At 46.0% G+C, this 24,106-nt stretch overlaps 1 protein-coding gene across 4 annotated transcripts in view; it reads left to right on the plus strand.

The window, feature by feature from the left end:
* SIPA1L1 (signal induced proliferation associated 1 like 1) overlaps positions 1 to 24,106 on the plus strand; it is an 847,070-nt gene that overhangs the window by 569,893 nt on the left and 253,071 nt on the right. For 2 of the 4 annotated variants that reach the window (XM_086937054.1, XM_086937056.1), the window contains exon 13: positions 11,362 to 11,514. The exons of the other annotated variants lie outside the window; for them this stretch is intronic. In XM_086937054.1, coding sequence (XP_086793180.1) covers positions 11,362 to 11,514 — 153 coding nt within the window. The remainder of the gene's footprint in view (positions 1 to 11,361; positions 11,515 to 24,106) is intronic. 4 annotated transcript variants of the gene reach the window in all.

Here is a 24,106-nt window from a genome sequence, read left to right on the forward strand (position 1 = left end):
CTGTCATCGCCATTAGCGCACCGTATGGTCCTCTAATGTCCTTGATCAGGGTGCGAGGGGGTGGTGACTGACACAGAAGTCATTCGCCCTTCTATTATGTTTATTTCTTTGAGAGAAACCTGCAATCCAACCACGAGACGTCTCCTACACCTTCACCTCAAGGCAAGATATCCTACAAAGTGCACATAATGGGAGCGTCTTTTCAACTGCATTTAATCGATAAATCCCTATCTATTGACTCTTAAGCCGCCAGTACCAGCAGTTGCATAGGCTTTCAGCATCTCACCTATGTATTTAGTTGAAGTTATGTAAATGCGAGCTTAGCTCCTGTGGGACGGGGATGCGCAGTTGTGGGAATCTAGTTTGGTGGAATTTCAACATATGTATTTGAGATGAATTATTATATTAAATAAATATGTAGTAAAAGAAAATCATCAAGACTCGCATTTCCCAGGTTTAAGCTATGCTGTTTTGGGCTTCAGTACCTTATTCCATGCGAGTGAAGTGTTGCTTTGCAGCTAGTAGCGTGCACGGTTGCTCATACTGGTGTATTGGCAGCCCGCGTGGAACGATCATACTGGTTCTCTTTCATACTAGTGCACACAGTACTGATGTTTGCAACCGAGGTTCACTGTCTGAGACATGAAGGAGGCCGATAAGGAGAAGAGGAGCGTGGGGGTGAATTGTGATAGCTGTATAGCCCACACAAGGTCCACTGTTGGTTTCTCTATGTTTATAGGATATGGGAGTGTGATGCAGGGTCATGAAGGAGCCTGCAATAATTAACACGATTGGCTGCCTTTGTTTGGGAGAATCTATGTGGGTATGTAACAAGTGTCATTCAATTCCCTTCATAATACGACGCATATTCACTGGTGTGAACATTTAGCAGCAGGGCAATACTCTGAATTTACTGAATTTATGAAATTGTTGTTGCTCTCCCACTACTGTGCATTTATTGACACTGCCCACAGTTATACTGAGGGCTGCGGTCTCAAGTATTGTCTTCGTTGTCCAGGCTTGCATGGATTCTTTTCCAAGCCTTTCCAGGTGCGATGTCCAACATTACAGTCTGCAGGCTATATGCTTCGCCCACCGTGCTTTGCGTTCTATATATGAATTTAAAAATCTTCATTTCCTGATGTTTGGAGGTGATGACAGAATACATGTATTTTCCAGATGTAGCTAGCTGTGTTTTTGTAGATAGCTGTAACAGATCCTTGGTTTGGCAACAGCTGTGTAACTCTCCAGGTTGTATGGTCGGTGCCAGCTGGTCTGTTTGCTAGTTTACTTGTAAGCCGCATCCGCAGCAGTAGTTGGAGCCTTTGTAATGTGATCGTCTGTCATGTTTGTTCAGATGAGTGGAGAAATCGAAATGTGGAAGTAAAGTATATACTTCAAGTGACCATGCCTACCCCTCTCGGGTTGAGTGGGGAACTTAAAATATTGAGCTCTGTTGTGAAAGCCCTTGCTCGGGCCCCCCTGTTTGAGGAAAAATACGAGCAGTGAACCCCAATTTGGTACCACGCCTTGTAAATAGCCTCTCCTAAGAAATCCTTCAGTTTTCTTGCGAATGACGGAAGCAAATAACTTGTCAGTGTGCTTATTACATACACTTTTTAAAAATATATTGTATTGCTTTAAATATTATTTCAGTTGTTTATTCCAATTTTCTGTTTCTGCCTTCTGTTTCACTCGTACAGTATGTGAGGCTTTTTTCTACGGTTTCCATGGAAATGGGTAGAATCTCACACATTTGGTGACTAATTGCCTTTCCATTTAAAAAATGAAATGAAAATACTTTACGTTCAGGGAATGGCTGATTTTTTATTTTAGCTTATTTTGATCAGTTAGACTATTATTGAAAGAATAATTAGTATAACTAGATGTACAGAACAAAAATATATCTTATGTGCACATATAGTTTTTTGCTCTTGGTCCAAACAGTGCCAGGTCGCGCCTGGCAGGGTTGCGTCTTACATTTTGGGTTCTTGCTAATTATATTTAACACTTGGATGCTGTAATGAAGCCTAAGCTTGTTCATTACATTGGCGTAAGGAAGATGTTTTTCTCCAAAGTAATTATGGAGGTCACCCTGAAACACCCTCCCTCCAACACCAGTTGTCAATTATCTTAAGGCTAGAGACTGGTACAGAAAGACCCCTCCTCATCAAGCTAAACAAAAAAAGTACCGTAATGTATTAGTACTTTTTTTACTTGAATCTTTTCATTAGTTTTCAGCTAATAACACAAAAGCAAAATCGCCAGTACTCTGCATACAGCTCAGAAGCTTCAGACTCTAGCATCTGCACCTCTTGTGTCGTTTTTATCTCTAACTCTATGAAGGAAACCTAAACTAACACTCCGCTTTGCTACCGCCACTAGGTGAGCTACCTTTACTGCCTTATTATGAATTCTCCTATGAGCCTTGTCCGCTTGACATTCTGGTCTCAAAACAGGGGGGGAACTTATGGCTTCTTTCAACACAAATACCTAACTCTCAACACCTCCTTCCACGCTGCCCTCACCTGCATCCCTTCATGTCCTCCTCGCCCCCCGATCTCTACCTACCTTGTGGTCTTAATGTCATTGTGGCCGACTTCACTCCTCTATTCTTGTTGCCAAAATCAGCATGATTAACCTGGATGATAGTAACTGAGTAACTGCTTTTCTTTACCATGCTATGCATGGCAAACCAGTGGCGGGAAAGCTCCAGCCATAACTCAAGTTAGTATTATCATGAGCAACAGGGTCTACAGCATTCTGATTTACAGCCTTTAGTCCGTACATGTTGAAGGAATAGAGCACAGTTCTGAACACGAACCCAGGCAATATCCTTAGAGCCAGGGTTGCACACCTTGAACGATTTACGACAGCAGTTACACTGCTGGTCCTTTGCTCCTTTTAAACCAAGCACCCCACCAGGACCACTCTAACCTTCCAGCTCATTCCTTTATCTCCAGCTGCCCTTCCAGCTCAAGAACTCACCCAAAAGCAAGTGGGCACTGACTTCATCACAGGTTCCATGCTTTCAGAGCTTGGAACAGTAAGGCATGAGGTTGAACTAATGCATGCATGCATACATACAGAAGACACTAGTGACCTGGAGCATCACTCCATCTCTTTCACTTCATTTCTACATTCATGCAGCCTAGACCTTGTTTTAGATGACAATATAAAAGCATATAGAAAACACTAGCCCTGGTGTATAACCGGGGATGGGAACTAGAGGTACAAGTCGAAATTTGAACACAAATGGGGCTGCTCCTAGTCAAGTGATCTACCTCTAAAAACTCGGTTTGATAGAGGCCGGGCATACACCTGACGACAGGGATGCACTTCTTAAGAAACAAAATCCCGCGCACACAGATTAAGTGCAAGCAAGTAGAGTGCTGCTTGATATGATTAACAGTAACAAAAGTCCCACGTAGATTCAATGAAGTATATCTCCTTTTATTTGGTCGTCACATAAGTAGAAATTCACAGCCAGCCGACACGTGTTTCGTTATAGGTCTATACAAGTCTAGACACTATAACTCTTCAGGGCTGGAAAGATACAGAAAAAACGAGTGACCAATAATCACTATACTACCAAGGTAGTTTGTAATAAATGTGTCAACATCAATGTGACGTATCCAAAAAAATATAACACCCATAATGTGGAACCCAGGAATGAAATAAAATCAAATTTTAAACGAAATGTAATCCTATTTGGTCAAGTCTCAAACAATGCGTAGTAGTTTAAACAGCAATAATAAATCACATCGGCAATGAGATCGCACAAGAAAAGAAAAGACACCCGTGCTAGCTTGGAAAGATAAATCACATATTCATGGTAAGTATCACATAAGTACCTACAGTATTAACTGAAACAAATTGTAACGTTCGTACATGAGCATAATCAGATTATATTTATAACCTGCACTAAGGTAAGTGAGAGAAAACAGAACGTGATGAATCCACCGCATGCAGTCCCATCAGTGCAATGCGTAATACAGTTACGATAAAAAGAGGATGATAGGAAACTACCTCAATGACTGGATCATTATCTGTGAGGGCTGTGTGTACAGAGGTAAGTAAACAAAAGAAAAAGAAAACACAGGAAAAGTAGAGTTAATTAAGTCACAGATAGCTGTAATGAGACAGATCCCAAGTAAAAGGGAAAAGAGGTTAAGACAAGTACCTTACCCCTAATCCGGTGATAATTCCAACCCGGCAGGGTAACCTATTAGTAGGAGGATGACACTAGTTATCTAAAAGTTAATTTTCAGGCAAGAGCACAAATTAAACGTAAACATATTAAATCGAGTAAGATCATGGTGGTAGTATAAAATTAATTCGATGCCCCAGATAGATATAGAATATTGGGGCATCGAATTAATTTTATACTACCACCATGATTTTACTGGATTTAATATGTTTACGTTTAATTTGTGCTCTTGCCTGAAAATTAACTTTTAGATAACTAGTGTTTCTTAAACTTCCCAGCCTAAGCAATAAATAAAAAATTTAAAAAAAATATATACCTTTTAAAGCCTAATTGGGGCCTTTAGTTAATCTTACAGAAATACTACGCCATCATCCTCCTACTAATAGGTTACCCTGCCGGGTTGGAATTATCACCGGATTAGGGGTAAGATACTTGTCTTAACCTCTTTTCCCTTTTACTTGGGATCTGTCTCATTACAGCTATCTGTGACTTAATTAACTCTACTTTTCCTGTGTTTTCTTTTTCTTTTGTTTACTTACCTCTGTACACACAGCCCTCACAGATAATTATCCAGTCATTGAGGTAGTTTCCTATCATCCTCTTTTTATCGTAACTGTATTACGCATTGCACTGATGGGACTGCATGCGGTGGATTCATCACGTTCTGTTTTCTCTCACTTACCTTAGTGCAGGTTATAAATATATTCTGATTATGCTCATGTACGAACGTTACAATTTGTTTCAGTTAATACTGTAGGTACATATGTGATACTTACCATGAATATGTGATTTATCTTTCCAAGCTAGCACGGGTGTCTTTTCTTTTCTTGTGCGATCTCATTGACAATGTGATTTATTATTGCTGTTTAAACTACTACGCATTGTTTGAGACTTGACCAAATAGGATTACATTTCGTTTAAAATTTGATTTGATTTCATTCCTGGGTTCCACATTATGGGTGTTATATTTTTTGGGGTATGAGGATATGTCACATTGATGTTGACACATTTATTACAAACTACCTTGGTAGTATAGTGATTATTGGTCACTCGTTTTTTCTGTATCTTTCCAGCCCTGAAGAGTTATAGTGTCTATACTTGTATAGACCTATAACGAAACACGTGTCGGCTGGCTGTGAATTTCTACTTATGTGACGACCAAATAAAAGGAGATATACTTCATTGAATCTACGTGGGACTTTTGTTACTGTTAATCATATCACGCAGCACTCTACTTGCTTGCACTTAATCTGTGTGCGCGGGATTTTGTTTCTTAACTCTTAGATGTGATTTTTCACATTTAAATTGAGGGGTTCTTGGGGTCTCCCCTCCCTGCTAGCACCAGTGATTGTTATCTATTGCATTTGATGTACACGCTTACTTTTGTTTGTGCGCCAATTTTTCCTGTATACTTAATACCCTAGGGATGCACTTCTTAACTAAGTGGGGGCCCGTGGGTAGTGAAAGTGATCTAAAAACCATTACAGTTGTCATAAAGATTAGTTTTAATTAATTTGGCAACTGTATGGTATTTTAATAAGTGTGCGGTGACTAGGGAAATAATTATCTCTTCACTGTAGTGTTTGTGGTCAATATGTTTCTGCTCAATGTCCCATGCGTGTACGTGACATTCATCAGGACCATATATCTAATGGGGCTCCGTCTTTATAATTTAATAAAGATCAACCACTATATGGGTTAAAAATTATCGCTATCCCCACTCCACGTCTAGCCTTAGAACTCTAACCTACTTTCCTCATGGGAGGTCGTGGGGGAAAGCCCTTCTATTGACATTTGTCTCTCTGTGCGCCTTCCGCCGTGTAACCTAGTTGTGTCCGCTTCGCCTCTCTGTTGGTCAACGAGTGGGGATAGCGATAATTCATACCACAGAAGAGTCCTTCTGCTGCCCGTCTGAAATTGCAGACAGCTTGGCTGCAAAATATTGCGCTTTCATTTCACTTTTGGGCCAGTGAGCTCATGAGCTTTTGGAGATGCACCTGTGAGAGGTACTGAGACATGAGGACTGTGGCAGTATTCTCAGCAACCCTGATAAAATTAGTCAGACCGATTGAGAGGCGAAGCGGACACAACTTTCATTTTGTTTGAATGAGAAGTCTCTCAATTTCTACCCGTGGAACCTTTTTGTGTTCAGTCTATTCAATATATGATGGTTCTTTACCACGCAAACAATTAAAGGGAATGTATTATCGCTCTCATACTGGATGCTCAGCTTTTTTTGTGTGCGTTGCACAAAAGATGCCACGATTCAATCATTTATGTAGATTTATTCAATTATTCCAATTTTCACTTTTCCATTCCTTTCCTCCGTCACATGAAAAACCCAATATGTAATCAATTCTAATGCAGTAGATATGCCCATCTTGGCCTTTTTCTAAGGCAGGAAACATACATAACATCCTCGGTAGTGTTAGTATCCCAATGCATTTCGGGCTATTTCATCGCCCTTCTTCAGGAGTTCACTACAAATACAAACGACATTTAAGCTTTGTTTGTAAAACATTCATTTCATGCCAATAAAAACATTACTCATTATATAAAATTGTTTTGAAATTCAATGTATTAATCGGCGTATTCCCTCTAATAACTCACAACGCTAAACTGTTCACAATATTCTTCCCTCCTTCCTTATCACAGGCGCTCGTTAAAGGAAAAGCGCGGTCTTATCTCTCCCACTGCCTCCGTTCACTAACCTTCCCATATTGTTCACACCAAACCTCGTAATGTCCCTCTCATACCGGTGATGCGTTGCATGAACGTATTTCTCCTTACTGAAATCGGCTAAGCCACTGCACTTCTCTTGATTTTAAATTAGGCACCACATTGCCTCTGCATCATATCTGAGCTGTCTGATGAAATAAATAGTCTTCCATACATTGATTCTGTCTGGATTGATATAGTATGAACTAATGCGACCCTTGCATCCTCTCTCCCATCTATAACTATTTTGAAGAGTCACGAGTATGTTTCCACCTGCTTTACTTTCTCTTGTGTATATTTAGTCTATATTGTGCCTTCTTTGCTAAAGGAATTGTTAAAAAATAAAATGTTTATGAAGGGTCTTAAATGATTTTCTTTCATATTACAAAGTTCAAAATTACTGGTTGTCTAAGGAGCTATTTTTCTTGATTTTTGATGTTTTATCCTAGTTTGCTGAAATGTATGGTTTAGTTTTCCCTTTACTTGCATCTTTAAATCTGATTGAATTTTGGGATTATTGCTGGAAATCAAAACAGTGCGGTCTACTACTGATGGCAGTTATGTTTTCTAATTTCTTGGTTAGTTCAGATTTCTTTGATTTGATTGTTGCTCTTTTTGTTATAAGCTTTCTTCACCATGTTTATACTGGTAGTTCTGATGGAGACTTCTACCGGCAAGTTTCTCAACTTAATCATATACATGGGCCCCAGATCTGGTAAATTCTTCAGCAATTCTCCAGCATGTCATTAGGTAGCAATGTTTGGGTCCACAATGACTCAGTATAGCCCCAGCATGGACTGAGCAGAGCCACATATAAATGCAGTTACTGAAAGCTGATGTCAGTTTGCTTCTTTCTGCTCCCTTTGTGGATCTTGATCTCTGCTCCAAACTTCGTTGGTCTTACAACTCCTACTAAAAGCTTTCACACTATGTTAGGAAACCATGTTGCTGCTGTTAATAACTGGGTCTAAGCTGTGTGATTAGTTTAGGAAGTGGATGTCTGTGAGGGACCCACACTAGGTATGTATGTGGTGCTTGGTCTTTGAGCACAACTAGGTTGTGGGGAAAGTGTGCCCTCAGGCATCTCAATTTGATTCAGACTGAGAGACAAACTCTATGTTGCTGAACGCTAAATATCATGGGCAATGCACGGGTCCCACTCCAGTTCGTGGTCCTGGCCTCAAGGCCACCATTAAGTCCAAGTCTTGCACAAGAAAGTGGGACTTGTCATTCTCTCCACTAAGAGTATAGAGGGTAAGGTTTATGGGCATCAAAAAGTAGATCACACTTTTCCCAGGTCTCATGAATCCAAACAGATTTCATAGTTGCTTCCGCCATGCCTGAGTTTCTTTGGATGCTATTAACATCGCAGCGCCATCCAGACTATTCAACTCTTCACCATCATCAGAGTTCACCTGCTCATCAGCTCCTGAAAACTCGATACCCTTCGTCAGAGGAACTCCAACTCTCTTGCAGACCACTTCCACAACAAGATAGCCACCATGTACAGAAAGTTTCATCCCAACCCACTGAGCTCTCTCAGCTTGCCTACCCCCATGAAGACCACCACCGACTACCCGCTCACCACATGGGAACAACTCAGCACACCAAACACAGTTGCCTTAATGTACTCCATCCACTCAGGAGCACCTACTGACCCATGCCCCCATCTACTCTTCAGCCTCGGAAGGGATGAGATCAGACACCAGCTCTCCACCATCCTAGACACCCCCATCGCCATAGCCTCCTTTCCTTATGCCTGGAAACACCCGAAGGTCAGACCCCTCCTTAAGAAACCCTCTGCAGACCCCAGTGATCTCCAGAACTACTGCTCCATATTGTTTCTCCTGTTTCCCGCCAAGGTCGTGGAGAAAGCCATCAACCTCCAACTCACAAGCACTTGGAGCGAAAAAACCTGCTTGACCCCTCCTAATCAAGATTCAGAGCCAACCACAACGTCAAGATAGCCCTGATCACTGCGACAGACGACATCCGCACCCTACTCGACAGAGGAGGTTTGCCCACCCTATTCCTCCTGGACCTCTCCGCGGCCTTTAACAGTCTCCCACTACTCTCCAAACGTCTACACCAGATCGGAATCATAGGCAACGCTTTTAGATGGATGGCTTCATCCCTCAGTGTGTTCCCAGGGAATCCTCATCCCTCCGATCACCTCACAACCCACCCGCACCATCTGTGATGTCCCTCCAGGTTCATCCCTCAGTCCAACCCTCTTCAACATCTACATGACACCGGTAGCAGACATAGTCAGTACCCACAACATGTACGCCGACAACACCCAGCTTGTCTTCTCACCCACGGCTGACCCACCACCACAAAATCCAATTTCCACAGCTGCATCAAGAACATCTCACCCTAGATGAAGGACAACTGCCTTAAACTCCACATGGATAAGACTGAGATGCTGATTTTTGGCTGCCACATCACCCTCTGGAACAACTCCTAGTGCCCATTGGAACTCGGACCCACCTCCACACTGAAACCACGCCAGCAACCTTGGCATCAGTCTGGGCAGCAAACTCTCGATGAAATGACAGGCCAATGTTATCTCCTCAGTCTGCTTCCACACACTCTGCATGATCCACGTAATCTTCAAATGGCTCCCCATCAGAAGCAGGAAAACAAAGACGCAAACCCTCATCACCAGCTGTTTGGACTACGGCATCACACTCTATACAGGCACCACCAGGGAAGCATGAGAAGACAGACGATACAGAATGCAGCAGCCAGACTGACCCTCAACCTGCCCAAAAGTGTCCACCTCAGCCATCACCTGGGAGACCTCCAGTGCCCCCGCCCCACCCCCATCCAGAAAAGATGCCCCTTGAAACTCCTGACTCGCGCCTACAAAGCCCTCTCGGACCTAGGACCTGCATAGATGAACCACCGCTTGAACTTCCATCAACCTTTCAGGAACCTCTGCTCACCTTATCCTTGCGCCGGCACGGCACCCCACCAGAGGCCGGTACTTCTCCCACTTCACGGCCAAGTCCTGCAACACCCTCCTTCCTACAACTCAGAACATCACCTTAACTGACAGACTTCAGAAGTTCAAGACATAGTTCTTTGACTAAGAACCTCAGCCCAGTGCCTGAATACTTGCACAGGTGATCAGTCGTGCTCTACAAATATAGCATGATTGATTGATTAAATGGATTCTAGAGGTTATTACTTGCATTAGGTTTCCCTACTAAAAACAAAGGAGTTCAGAATCCATTCCGGCATTTTTGAAGTCTGAATTGCTTTCCAACCATGGAGAGATATGTCGCAAAGTTATCCTGGACCAGTGTTGTGTTAGGGTATTAATTTATAAACATTTCATTTCCTGGAAATTTGCACGTCTCAGAACCTTGGTGTGGTACCACAAGCTGCTCCTTAAAATGTTTAAATAGACTATGTAGTGGAGCTTGTACGACACTTGAGCGTGTTCTGCTACACCAAGTTGTGCCACGTTCTGCGACGTGTGACAAATGTGAAGTTGAGACCGAAAGGTGAACGGGGTTAGTAGTGAGCAACATACTGAATTCTAAGTAGCTATATTGGTAATTGTCTTACTCATACAGGAGGTTTGCAGCTTGCCACCAAACTATGGAAAACGTTAATCAAGAACAGTACATTTTGGAGGTGGATGCAGCAGTGGCCCCTGGCATTTGTTCCTACAATCAGATTTTCAAATAGAAATCCCTGGACAAGTGTTTCAAATGTATATGGCAAATTTCCCTTATTGAAGCATGCACAGTCCCAGCTCTATGAAAACTAAATATTAATCTACCAAAGTAAACTGTTGTGTATTCATTGTTTAATGCAAAGCTCAAAAGGTGTAATAATTTAGGATGAAACCTGGAATATTTAAAATTAGAAATTGAGCTAAATTTAAAAACTACCTTGAGAGGAGGAAACTGTGTGGAAGTAAAGAGTTAGCCCCTTCTTTGGCTGCTTGCTGTACCAACTAAATAAGGTTGCTGTGTCCCTGAACTTTATTTAAACGACGAGCAAGGCAGCGCCAGGAACAATGTTGAGTTAGGAAAAGTATGTAAAGTATTCGAAATTAAAGGAACTACCCACTGGAAGGGCAGACAAAATAAATATCGAAGAAGATAGTGCCATTTAGCCTCATAATACCTTCCACCATATGGTATTCTAGCATGCAGAGTGTATTAGCACCCCTGATCTGTAAACTACAAGAATGTTGGCATTTGCGGATTCAGCAATGCCATGGAGTGAGAGGACTTCACTTCTGGAGTCTGATATCAAGTGTGAGGCTGTTTTTCGAGGACCAGAACTGTCCTTGATGAGTTTTTCCGACCTCCTATATTTTTTGTGCAACCGTTGGTGGAACAAGGGAATGGTTTTCCAAGTACCCTTGTGCAACACCTCAAGTTTTCCTCTTCCTCTTCTGTTCCTAACAACAGGTTTTCTCCTGGTTCTGAAATATACGTGACGGTTTCATCAGTTGCTCTGGTACACACCCAGCCATGTCTCAATTCTCCAAGTAATCTACACTCCTCTAGTGACATTGGTTCCGGTGGGGATACTCACAGACGTCAAACGTCCATGCCTGAGGGGTAAGCAATAATTTTGTTTAGTGTGGCTACAATCTATTTGGTTCTGGCTTTCGTTGCTACCATTTGTTTTACGCAGTGGCAACATAATAGGGCTGCTGCATGGCTGAAAAGACCCATAACAGAGCTCTGGATGCATGGTAGTTCTTGGCAGCGTCACACCTCTTTTCTTGCTTTTGTCCTACATGGACATCATTTCCATGACCTTTTAGCGACCAATTTGTTTGTGTGGTGCTTTAAATGTTTTCCTGTTTTTCTTCAAATTTCTGCAAAGTATAACTTTCTTTTCAATGGAAGTGTGTACAGTCCCCACAGAGTTGTATTGGACTAACTCAGGCTTCTTTGGCCTACTGGAGTGGGATTTTTGGCGTTATGAACAGATTGTCTTTCTGTCCTGGTTGTACACAGTAATTGTCATCTGTTAGTGCATGCATTGGTTTTTGGCTAAAAATATGTTTAGTGGATCATTTTAAATGCTTAAAATAACGTCTCATCGGGCCAACACCTTGGGAACGATGTTCCATGTCCTTTACGTAATGGATGTCTTTTCCTCTCAAGCAAGGGCAGCTGCCTCAGCATTCTTTTCTCTTCTGTCAGTCCGTATGCCTCTGAAAACCTATTTCTTAAGGGCAGGAGAGTGATTGCAACTTTAAGAAACCACCAAGTAGAATGCTTAAGTATAGAATTGGATGTCTCGATATTTCGTCAAAAAAACGGCAGACCTAAATTCAGAGTTTGGTCTAGGTCATATGCAAATAGGCATTAAAAAGTGCAAGTATTTATCTGTAGTATGTGCAGTAAGTATGTGCCAACAATGGTGTTGAGTAATTTAGACAACAGTAAGATTATAGCAATGCTCAAAGAGCTATGGGGAGGCCCAAATGGTGGTGACCGAAGCATAGATTTCTGGCCCTTGTTTACAGAGGCCATCTTCAACTCTGGTGTCCACTGGCATGTAACACAAGGTAGTCCTCAAAGTTCACCTCATTAAGACTATGTAGTATGTACCTGTGTCCCTCTAGCGGAGCTGTAGCGTTTTCTGGTACAGCATGTTGTAGAGGATTGGGGCAAAATCCTGGTCGAGTGGAGGGACATTGGTAATCAGATTGTAATATTCAACTGAGTACTTTATGGGGAATTGGGTTGGGTGATCCTGCAAAGTTTTTTAAATTATCGTATCCTTCCAGCCTCTTGTACTGGAGGAGGTATAGTTATACTCGCATGCCCAACCTAAAGTTTGCTCCACTGGCACTGAAAGGATGCTAGGGTTGAAGTTTCCACCTCCCTTCACTCTATAGAAGCTTTCGATCAGCATCTAAATACTTGTGCCAGATTGCCTATTCTGAACCTGTAAGTGGTGGGTCCATATATTTCAAAAACTCTTTGCCTTCATCTCAGAGCCCAACCCAGTATACGTCAGGTTCAGAAACCTGCAAAAAGGTGATTATTTTTCAAAAAGCATTTTGCTTAAACTGCTTGGGATACCTCCTTAAACAGTAACATGAACCGAGCACCAAATATACTTAATATAACTGAAATATGTTAGCTATCAGGGTAAGCATCAATGTTTTGTGAATGATTGTTTTGTTGTAACGGAAGACCGACACAAATTATTTGTAAACTTCTTGCAGGGAGCCAGGCCCATTCAACTCTTTCTCGAACTTTCCCTTTGTGTCACATATCACTCCCCAACATCTCACCCCCTTTGCTTAGTACTTTGTAAAATAATGATTTGTGCTGTTTTACAGCTTTTAAATGTACCTGGCAGATACCTTCCGGAATTCTAGCCTTTCTCGTGACCGGGTATGCAATGCTTACACTAAAGTAGGGTCCTGGTTATCTGTCACACCATTGGTAATCTTGACACTTAAATTAAAAGGTGTTAATTAAATTTAAAAAAAGATTTTGTGATAAATATTCCCACTGAATGCTGAAACAAAGAATTCGAACTTCGTTTTCTGGACAAAATTGTTAAAACACAGCACCATTTGTTCACATGGTAATATTTGGAAATGTTGGTGTTTGAAAAAGTCTTTGAACACGGATATTGCTTGGATTTCCACCACTAATAGGTTTATAGAACAATTGCATATTTCAACAAAAATATAATGGCTTGCAGAAGCATAGCCCCACAAATTAATTCACCTCTAAAGTAAATTCAGAACCATTACAAGCAGCTCCAAGAAATCAGTGACGTATTATAGGTGCCATGGCCCTCCATCTGCCGGCTTGGTATTACTAAAATGAATAAAAAAAAAAAATTAAAAAAAATAAAATATATATATATATATATATATATATATATATATATATATATATATATATATATATATATATATATATTCACTGAAAAAAACATAGGTTTCACACATGTTATAGTTAGCTGGACATTTCACTCGTACAAAACCATTGAAATTCTCCCGTTATAGTTGGTTCAGCTAACTATAACTCGCGCGCCCGCAATGCACTGCTGATGACGTCACAAATGACATCACTCATGACATGGTCAGTGACATCACTCATGACATCTCAAATGACATCACCCCCGTAAGTTTTATAATCTTAAATACGTTCTATCTACAGATTTATTGTAGATTTTAAAGATAGACATTATCTGGGATAATGAAGAAAATGTTTTTTAAAAACTTTTAAGAACTGTATATTACTTTTTAATGTAATTACGAATCTTGCGAGGGTACGTCGCACGTAAACGTGCCGTAAATGCAGCGTAAGCCCATCGTAAGAATACGTAAGCGCTCCGTAAGATTACGTCCAACCATGTGACTTTAAAACAAAAGATTCTATTGGTTTATAATACTTCCTACTCCAATTGTTGAAAGACCCCTCCCATTTTAATCATTCTTCTTTGACTTTCACAGAAGATCCATCTTTTTTCTTCAGCTCCTGTGCTTTAGATAAAGACTTTCAAATGGCTGGACTTCCAGAAGAATCTTCTGATCATTCTTCATCTGAACAATTTGTAGAAGACTCACGGCCCAAGAAAAAGAAAGAAGCCATTGTATGGACATTTTTTACCTACTCTGAAGGTGAAAAAAAAGTTAACGCCCCACTAGTCACATGCAAAATATGTGACACTGTTTTATCAAGGGGTAATGCCAATAAAAAATATTCTTTTGGCACAGCAAGCATGGAACGCCATGTTAAAAACCTCCATCTTAACAATTGGGCAAGAGCAGTTGTCAGAAGAACAGAGGAGGAGCAGGGCTCTGCTCCAAGCACTTCAAGTCAGGACAACCCCCAACAATAGCACCCGACCCAATGGTATCAAGCGTAAAACAAGGCGAGGAAGTGGCCGGAAAAGCCCTCAGAAGCGGTCGCACAGTGATTTGATCATTAACATATCTTCAATCACGTTATCTGAACAACAAACTTCAACCTTAAACAAAGGTCTAACATTTGTTCCCACAGTAGCCACGAACGAACTAGAAACAGAGGGGGCATTTTTTAGATTTATGAGATCATTAAGACTGAGGCACTATTTTGAGAATGTCATTGAACCTACTGAGACTATTGATGAGGACCCTAACACAAAATTTAAACCCAAAAGCGTCTTTCAGGCACCAGTATCACATAAGATGCTTGATACTTTTGAAATTTTGGTAAGAAAGGATTTACAAGCAATGGACTATAAAAAGAAACAACACCATACCCATGAACCCCTTTTAAGATTCTGACATTATCTTATATGTTTGATTTTCAGACACGCCCCTGATGAAGGCACCTTCGCGGCGCCGAAATGCATTGGGCTTATGTGTAATCTATGTATATACTGTGTATTGTAGAAACTGAATTGAAATTTGAACAATGAAATACTTGACAAGTGTGCAAAAATGATAAAATGTTGAAATGTGTTCGTATTATGAAAAATGATAATAATACAGGAGTAACACAGACAAGTCTGAAAAACTAAAAATAAAAAAAGTGTTTACAACCGCAAATTGTGTGAAGCATAACTAAAGCGCGGAGCGCTAAGTGCACAGTGCCCGATTTGGTAGGCCCAACAGCCCACCGTAACTTATTCTCATGGCTCAGGACTGACAACCCTGATAAATCGGAGCACCATTGGAATAGTAAAATAAATCTCGAATCGTAGAGAGTGCTCCTTGCGCACACCATTTACTTGATTTCATCCAAGCACTTCAAGGGCACCACCACCACCATCAAGTTTGATTCCTTCTTTGCAGCCAGAATTCAGAAACGTAATGGTTTGCTGCATACATTGCAACCAATTGATTTTTTATGGACAACAGTCAATAGAAATAATTCTTCAAAAGAACAAGAGCCACAACTGCTCACAATATATATATATTTTTTAAGTTCTTTGTTCCTGTTGAACACTTGTTTCGTTTACAAAGTTCATTTTCTCTCCTTTTTGAAGCAAAAAAAAAACTGTTCTTTTCAGAACTACCTCTACTGGTCAAAAAAAAGAACTATATTTGTATGTTTGTATGTTTTAGTTTGTCATAGTGAATGTCAAGTTCATGAATGAATGAATGAATATGAAAGTGCAAAACTAGAAGGATGTGGTACAGCGTAAATCTATAGGGTGTTTACCTATAGTATACTATAGTACTTACAGAACACTTAAATGTAACATATGTATATAAATATGTTACAACTCTATCCTTCAATTTGCACTATTAGTGAAAGTGCGTGGATGAATTTATATGTATTAAGGGCAGTTTTATAATCCCCTTTGGTCACTTTATTTTTGCCAACGTGCACGCACCGTCCTCGTACGGGTGCGCGCTCCTCGCGATTTTTTCAACAATAATTGTTTTTATTAGCCTTCGGGGTCCTTCAGGGTTTTCCACTTTTGTTTTGGGCTCTCTTGTGCCTCCGTTCTCCCGAGAGACAAGATGGCGGCAAACACTTCCTGGTTTGGACAGTTTGGAATGTTGACAGACGACTGACAGCCAATAACAATTTTGCTTGTGCATGCCAGGGTCCGTGTACGGTGCGAGGACCGTGCGCGGCTCTGGATATATATATATTTTTTTCTTTTGATTTTCTCAGTAACTACTGGAGGAATTTACACCATTTAAACAAAAGGACCATCTGCGAATCATACTCTACCATTTTGCCAAATATCTTGTAATTCCATTCAGCCGTTCGGGCTGTAGCCGTGTCTAATCGTCCTATGGAAAATAACATGGGGAAAACATGTTTTGGGACCCCCCTTTTTTCTCGACCCCTATTTGACTAATCCCCCCAAAACTTTCAGGGAAGGAGCGGAGCAGAGCGGGCCATCTTCTTTGAGAGATTCACAAAGATAATATATATATATATATATATATATATATATATATATCATTGGTATGGGGTGGGCCTCGCAGACTCAGATACTCGGCCCAGGGTCAATCACACCTGCTGCAATATTAATAGCTGTGCCAAATGTAGAATTCCTCCTAGTAATGTATGAAGATCTTGTGATCATTCAAAGCAGAGCGCTTGTAAGTGGTGCTCCTACAGGCCGTGGTGGGACTAGCTCGCTCAGGAGCCAGATTCCACATTCTTCTGTCAGAACTGGTCCCATCCTCCCCCGGCTTATATAAGTAGGTACAAGGAAGTGCAGAACATTCGCGTACCATATATAATCTGTGGCAAGGGCTCCTTATTGATCCAGATCTTGTGTATGGCCAATTTTTGTCCCATCTATTTCATTCATATTATTTAAGAAAGCAATGAATTAGAGACATGTTTTGCTTATCTGACCCACCCACTTGTCCCTAGCCAGTGATGTGTACCTCTGAATGGTACCTTCTGGATCATGGTGCACTGGTGTACTAAAATAGTTTCATGCTCAAACCCACATGTTGTTACCAGTTTTATTACGTGCACTCCTACCTATAGAGGTGACCTAGCTCTAGAAGAAGGCAGAACAAGAACGCTTAAATAGACTAATCTGAAAGAGACACGTTAGTGATAGATTCCTTACCTTAGAATATCCCCAGGCGTCAGACTGGATCCGGAAATTTTTGCGTAGCAATACCCCTGCGCGCTGGTAGGCGTCGTCTGCGGCTCCGCGTCCGTAGTCGGCGTCGTGAGCGCCGGGATGACGTCGTCGGAGTATATAGACGGCGCCCATGCGCGCTGACGTCAGTTCTTCTTTTTTCCGCGCCAGCTAGCGCAGATCCGGAAGAAGCTCTACCCCCAGTCACTTTTTGACTGAAAACTTTTTTGATCTTTTTGATCCTCTATTTAGTCGATTCACGACTATCGGTGCCAGGGATGCCCGGGTTCAAGCCTTGCTCGAAGTGCGGCCGACTCATGTCGGTCACGGACCCCCATCGCCGGTGCCTGAAGTGCTTAGGCCTCGACCACGACGATCGAACCTGCTCCGACTGCCGGGCCCTGACGTCGAAGGCTAGGCGGGAGCGGTCCCGCAAGCGTCTCGAGCTGAGGCAGTCGGCCCCGCGCCGCTCCAGGTCCCGGTCCCGGTCCCACGGGAGGTCGAGGGACAGGTCGCGAGGTCGGAGTCATCGACGTTCCGGGAGTGGACACCGATCGTCTGGTTCCAAGTCCTCAGGTAAGAGGCATGAGAGGTCGGAGCGACACCATCGATCCTCCGACCCGCCCCGTCGCTCGCTCGATGCGACCGGGGACTCGGGCGACACCGCCCACGCGGCTCCGCGGGAGTCGCAAGCGTCGCCGCCTGCCCCACACCTTCGGGTCCCTGGGCACGGCGCATCGCAGGAGGAGGTCGAGAGGTACCTCATGGCCATGAGGGCCCTCCCTCCTCAGTCGGTTCCCGTGGCGCCTTCGGGCCGATCGGCTCCGTCTGGAGGTCCTTCCGGGTCGGGTGCTTCGGCCCCGACGACGTCGGGTACTTCGGGCCCGGCGCCGCTGACGACTTCGGTCCCGGCGCCGCACGACCTCGCTGGATCCGGCTCCGGATCCGGGACCCCGCCGGTCGACCCTACGACCTCGCCGGCGCCGTCCCTTCAGGTGTCGTCCCCGGCAGCCGAGGTGGTTGCCGCCCCCGATGTTTCCTACGGTCCTCCTCAGGAGTCGGAGGGGCGCCGCTGGGCGCCGATTCCGTCGGCCTTCGGAGAGTTCTATCTCCACGAGGAGGCCCTGGCTGTTCATCCTGGTCTCCAGGAGCCGGGTGACGAGGAGCAATGGGAGGGGTCCGAGGACCCTCTGGCTAGAGATTGCCAGTCACATCAGGACTGGACATATGAGCTTGGGGAGGCCAGTGGTATTGACACCTCGCCAGACACTGGATTTACGTCGCCCCCGACTGTGGCTTCGGAGGCGGGTTCTGCTTACAGTGTAGTGTTGACGAAGGCAGCTAAGGCCTTAAACCTTCAGCTCCCCGTCGCGGCCGTGAGGACTAATCTCCTCACTGAGGTCCTCAAACAGCAGTCCGGCTCCGCGGAGCCCCTCCTGCCGTTCAACGAGGCCTTGTGTGACGTTCTCCTGGGCACTTGGTCCAAGCCCGCCACAGGCCCACCTGTGGACAGGAACGTGGCCAGACGCTACCGCCCGGCACCGGGCGACCCTTGCTTTTTGTCCACCCACCCCACCCCCGAGAGTCTGGTCATCCAGGCCTCCAACTCCCAGACCGCATTCCCGTCGGCCCCGCCCGACAGGGAATCCAAGAGATATGAGCAGTTCGGGAAGAAGGTCTTCTCGTCTGTGAGCCTTGGGCTACGGTCAGTGAACACCAACTGTCTCTTGGGCCGCTACACCCACACTCTGTGGGACACGGTTGCGGAGGTGCTGCCACAATGCCCTGAGGAGGTCAGGGCTAAACTCAGCCAAACCCTTGCGGACGGCCGAGATGCGGCACGTTTTTCTATCCGGTGTGGGCTGGATACCACGGACTCACTGGGCAGGGCGATGGCAACGACGGTGGCGGTTCGACGCCACGCCTGGTTGAGGTCCACCAACTTCTCGGCCGATGTCCAGGCCACACTCCTGGACATGCCGTTTGATGGCCGTCGCCTCTTCGGCGACAAGGCAGACCATGCGCTGGAGCGTTTCAAGGACTCCAGGGCCACGGCCAAGTCCTTGGGCCTTACGGCCCCACGCCAGCAATCGGGTGCCTTTCGCTCCTTTCGTGGCCACGGAAGGGGCGCCCCACCACGTACCGTCAGCCACGCGCCGCAGAATGTACAGCAACGCGGTGGCGGACGTGGGAACCGCCGTGGCGGTGGTCGGGGCCAGCGGCGCGGCCAGTCCACACCTCCCTCAGCAGCCCCTGCCTCAAAACCTTCCTAGTCCGAGTTTTCAGGCCCATGTGACGCCTGTGGGAGGCAGGGTTCGCCATCACCTCTCCCACTGGCATACAGTCACTTCGGACAGGTGGGTGCTGCAAATTGTCCGAAGGGGCTTCTCCCTCCCCTTCGAGTCCTCCCCTCCATCCATGCCACCTCAATACCACCGTGTGTCGGGGGATCACTTGCGACTTCTGCAAGAGGAAGTTTCGGCCCTCTTGGCCAAGGGGGCCATCGAGCGCGTTCCTGGGCCAGAAGTAGGACGTGGCTGTTACTCCCACTACTTTCTGGTACCCAAGAAGGGCAAAGGGGGCCTACGCCCTATCTTGGATCTGCGGAACGTCAACGGCTTCCTCCGGACGGAGAAGTTCAAGATGCTCACTTTGGCTCAGGTCCTGGCTGCCCTGGACCCAGGAGACTGGATGGTAGCGTTGGACTTGCAGGACGCCTATTTCCACATCCCCGTCCTGCCGGCCCACCGGCGTTACCTACGGTTCATGGTAGGCCAAGAGCACTTTCAGTTCACCGTGCTCCCCTTCGGCCTTGCCAGCGCCCCACGGGTGTTCACGAAGGTGATGGCGGTGGTCGCAGCCCATCTGCGCAGGCAGGGGGTATCAGTCTTCCCCTACCTCGACGACTGGTTGTTGAAGGCGGGCTCGCCCCAGACAGTCGTCAGCCACCTCCAGACTACGGCCGACCTCCTGCACTTGCTGGGGTTCTCCATCAATGTGCCGAAGTCACACCTGTGTCCCTCTCAGAAGCTCCTCTTCATCGGAGCGGTTCTCGACTCGGCGCAGTTTCGGGTTTACCCACCCGAGCAGCGGGTTCGGGATATTCAGGCTCTGATTCCTGTCTTCAGACCGTTATCCCGGGTCTCGGTCAGGTTGACGCTGCGGCTTCTGGGACTGATGGCCTCCTGCATCCTTCTGGTGCGTCACGCCAGGTGGCGGATGCGGGCTCTGCAGTGGGACCTGAAGTTTCAGTGGGCCCAGCATCAGGGCAACCTGTCCGATCATGTCCTGATCTCGGAGGGCACTGCGAAACAACTGCAGTGGTGGCTCACGGACCGCGACTGGGTCAGTGGCAGACCCCTCTCTCTACCCCAGCCGGAGCACGTAGTTGTGACGGACGCGTCCCTTCAGGGCTGGGGAGGCCACATGGGAGAGGCGGAGATCAGAGGCCTCTGGTCTCCGGCGGAGTCCCGGCTCCACATCAACCTTCTGGAGCTGCGGGCGATTCGTCTTGCACTGAAGGCATTCCTCCCCTCTGTCAGGGGGAGCGTGGTGCAAGTGTTCACCGACAACACCACCGCCATGTGGTACTGCAACAAACAGGGCGGTGTGGGGTCGTGGACCCTTTGCCAGGAGGCTCTGCGCCTCTGGCAGTGGCTGGAACATCAGGCCGTGACCCTGGTGGTTCAACACCTGGCAGGCTCTCTGAATGCCAGGGCGGACGAACTCAGCCGCCGGTGCATGATGGATCACGAATGGCGTCTGAACTCGGACGTGGCGCAAGGTCTCTTTCGACAGTGGGGAGAGCCTTGGTTAGATCTATTCGCCACAGAAGAGAACGCGCAATGTCAGCAGTTCTGCGCGTTGGAGTTTCCAAGGCGGCACTCGCTCGGAGACGCTTTTCGTCGCGAGTGGAGCTGCGGTCTGTTGTACGCCTTTCCGCCTATACCACTTCTGCCCAGAGTGCTGAAGAAGATCAGGCGCGACCGGGCCCAGGTCGTCCTTGTGGCTCCGGACTGGGCACGAAGATACTGGTATCCCGAGCTACTCAGCATGTCAGTCGATCCCCCGATTCGTCTGCCTCTTCGGGAGGACCTTCTGTCGCAGCAGCAGGGGACGGTCCTGCACCCGAACCTGTCCAGTCTCCACCTACAAGCTTGGAGATTGAGCGGCGGCAGTTGAGGCCATTTGACTTGCCTCCCGAAGTCTGTGACATCATTCTGGCAGCCAGGCGTCCCTCCACGAAGTCGGTATACGCCTGCCGGTGGAACAGATTTGTGGCATGGTGCGCAGCAAAGGCTGTGGATCCCCTCTCTGCACCCCTTTCGGAAGTGCTGCTCTTTCTTCTTTCCCTTGCCCAGCAGGGCTCTGCTCTGGGCACTCTTAAGGGGTACCTTTCTGCTCTTTCAGCCTTCTTGAGGCTACCAGATCAGCCTTCTTTATTCAAGTCCCCTATTGTGAGTAGATTTCTGAAGGGCATCACGCACATGTTTCCTCCTGTTCCCTTCGTGATGCCCCAGTGGGACTTGAATCTGGTTCTCACCTATCTCATGTGTGCTCCCTTTGAGCCGCTTCATAACTGCCCTCTTCGTCTCCTTACTCTAAAGACGGCCTTCCTGGTTGCCATCACCTCTGCCAGGAGGGTGAGTGAGCTCCAGGCTCTTTCTTCTTCTCCACCTTTCCTGTCTATTCATCCTGATAAGGTGGTGTTACGTACACGACCTTCCTTTCTGCCCAAGGTTGTCACGGCCTTCCACATCGGGCAGTCCATCACTTTGCCCACCTTCTTTCCGCCTCCGCACCCCTCGAAAGAGGAGGAGAGGCTCCACCGTCTGGATCCAAAACGTGCGCTCTCCTACTACCTAGACCGCACACGCCAATTCCGGGTGGATGACCAACTCTTCGTTGGTTACGTGGGCGCGAAGAAGGGAAAGGCTGTACACAAGAGGACCATCTCCAGGTGGATCATCTTGTGCATCCAAGCATGCTACTCCATGGCGAGGAAGGAGCCCCCGGCTGGATTACGGGCTCACTCCACTCGGGCCACGGCAACGTCAACTGCCCTGGGCCGCGGTGTCCCCCTGCAGGACATCTGTCAGGCAGCCACGTGGGCCTCGCTGCACACGTTCGCAAGACACTACTGCCTGGACAGTCAAGTCCGGAGGGATGGCTTCTTTGGCCGTTCCGTCCTCCAGGACTTTCTGGTGTGATATTGGTTCGCAGACCCACCACCGGGGTTGGTATTGCTGGGGTATCTATTCTAAGGTAAGGAATCTATCACTAACGTGTCTCTTTCAGATGCACAAGTTACTACTTGTGTAACGATATATCTGTAAGAGACATTAGTTAGTGATAGATTCCTTACCGCCCTCCCATCCTCCCCGTTCTGCGAACCGATATTTAGGGTTAAGGTCATCCCCTTTCAGGGCCCTAGTTTCATGGCACCAGTGTTAGTTCTATCATGGCTCTGCGTATCTGGCGCGGAAAAGCTGTGTTATCAGAACTGACGTCAGCGCGCATGGGCGCCGTCTATATACTCCGACGACGTCATCCCGGCGCTCACGACGCCGACGACGGACGCGGAGCCGCAGACGACGCCTACCAGCGCGCAGGGGTATTGCTACGCAAAAATTTCCGGATCCAGTCTGACGCCTGGGGATATTCTAAGGTAAGGAATCTATCACTAACTAATGTCTCTTACAGATATATCGTTACACAAGTAGTAACTTGTGCATTTGGCATAGAACCAAGTTTTAATGCTTTCCTGGAGTGCAGCAGAGTCTACAAACTGCACAGGGATAGCGGAAGGTAATTCCAATATGTGGCTACAGCAACCAAAAAACCTTTGCCTCTCAACTAGGCACATTGGTCTCAAGGTACTTGGAGAAGAAACGCAACAGATCATCAGGTGGAAGACCAGTGACATAGCATAAGAACTTTTCTTTAAGATCCGTCAGACCCAGCAGATGGTAAGCACGATGAACATGGCAGAGTGACTTAAAAGCAATGTTCTTCTCCTCTGGAAGCCGGTACAGGACACAAAAGATAGGTCAGCGTCCGGGCTGGACTGGGAACGGAAACCGGCCCTGGCAAACTGCCTGGCCGCCCCCCCCTGGGGGAAAGGGTGGTGCGGCTGAGCGGTTTGCTAGGGCCGGTTTCTGCTGATTATATTACAGTGGGCTGATTTTGCCGACCCCCGGTAACGAAAATTACCCACAAGGGGCCCAAAACCTGGCCCCCACCCTGGCGGCCCACCGGGGAAACGCCTGGTGCCTGCTACGGCCAGTCCGGCCCTGGTCAGCCACCCCCCTCTCCCCCCTTCACAAATTTATAAGGTTGTGAATGCATGAGCCAGTTTTGGGCCCAGAAGGTCAACGTCGAATTGCGAGATAGAGTAGGGAGACTGTGATGAATCCAAAGTAGCTCTGTTTTATTTGAGCTTCATAGAACGATGGAAGGAATCAGAAGAGGCTCACCCGGAAGAGTCCGTAGAGCTGAGCAGCTGGGTATCGTATAAGTATCTAAAGAGGTCGTATATAGATGTTAAACAAAGAAGAACTAAGTGCCAATGCTAGAGGGACTCTTTTATGTATGATTTTATATTCCAACTGATAAGGTGGA

The sequence above is a fragment of the Lissotriton vulgaris genome, chromosome 9, assembly GCF_964263255.1.
Source record: "Lissotriton vulgaris chromosome 9, aLisVul1.2, whole genome shotgun sequence".
Taxonomy (NCBI): Eukaryota; Metazoa; Chordata; class Amphibia; order Caudata; family Salamandridae; genus Lissotriton; species Lissotriton vulgaris.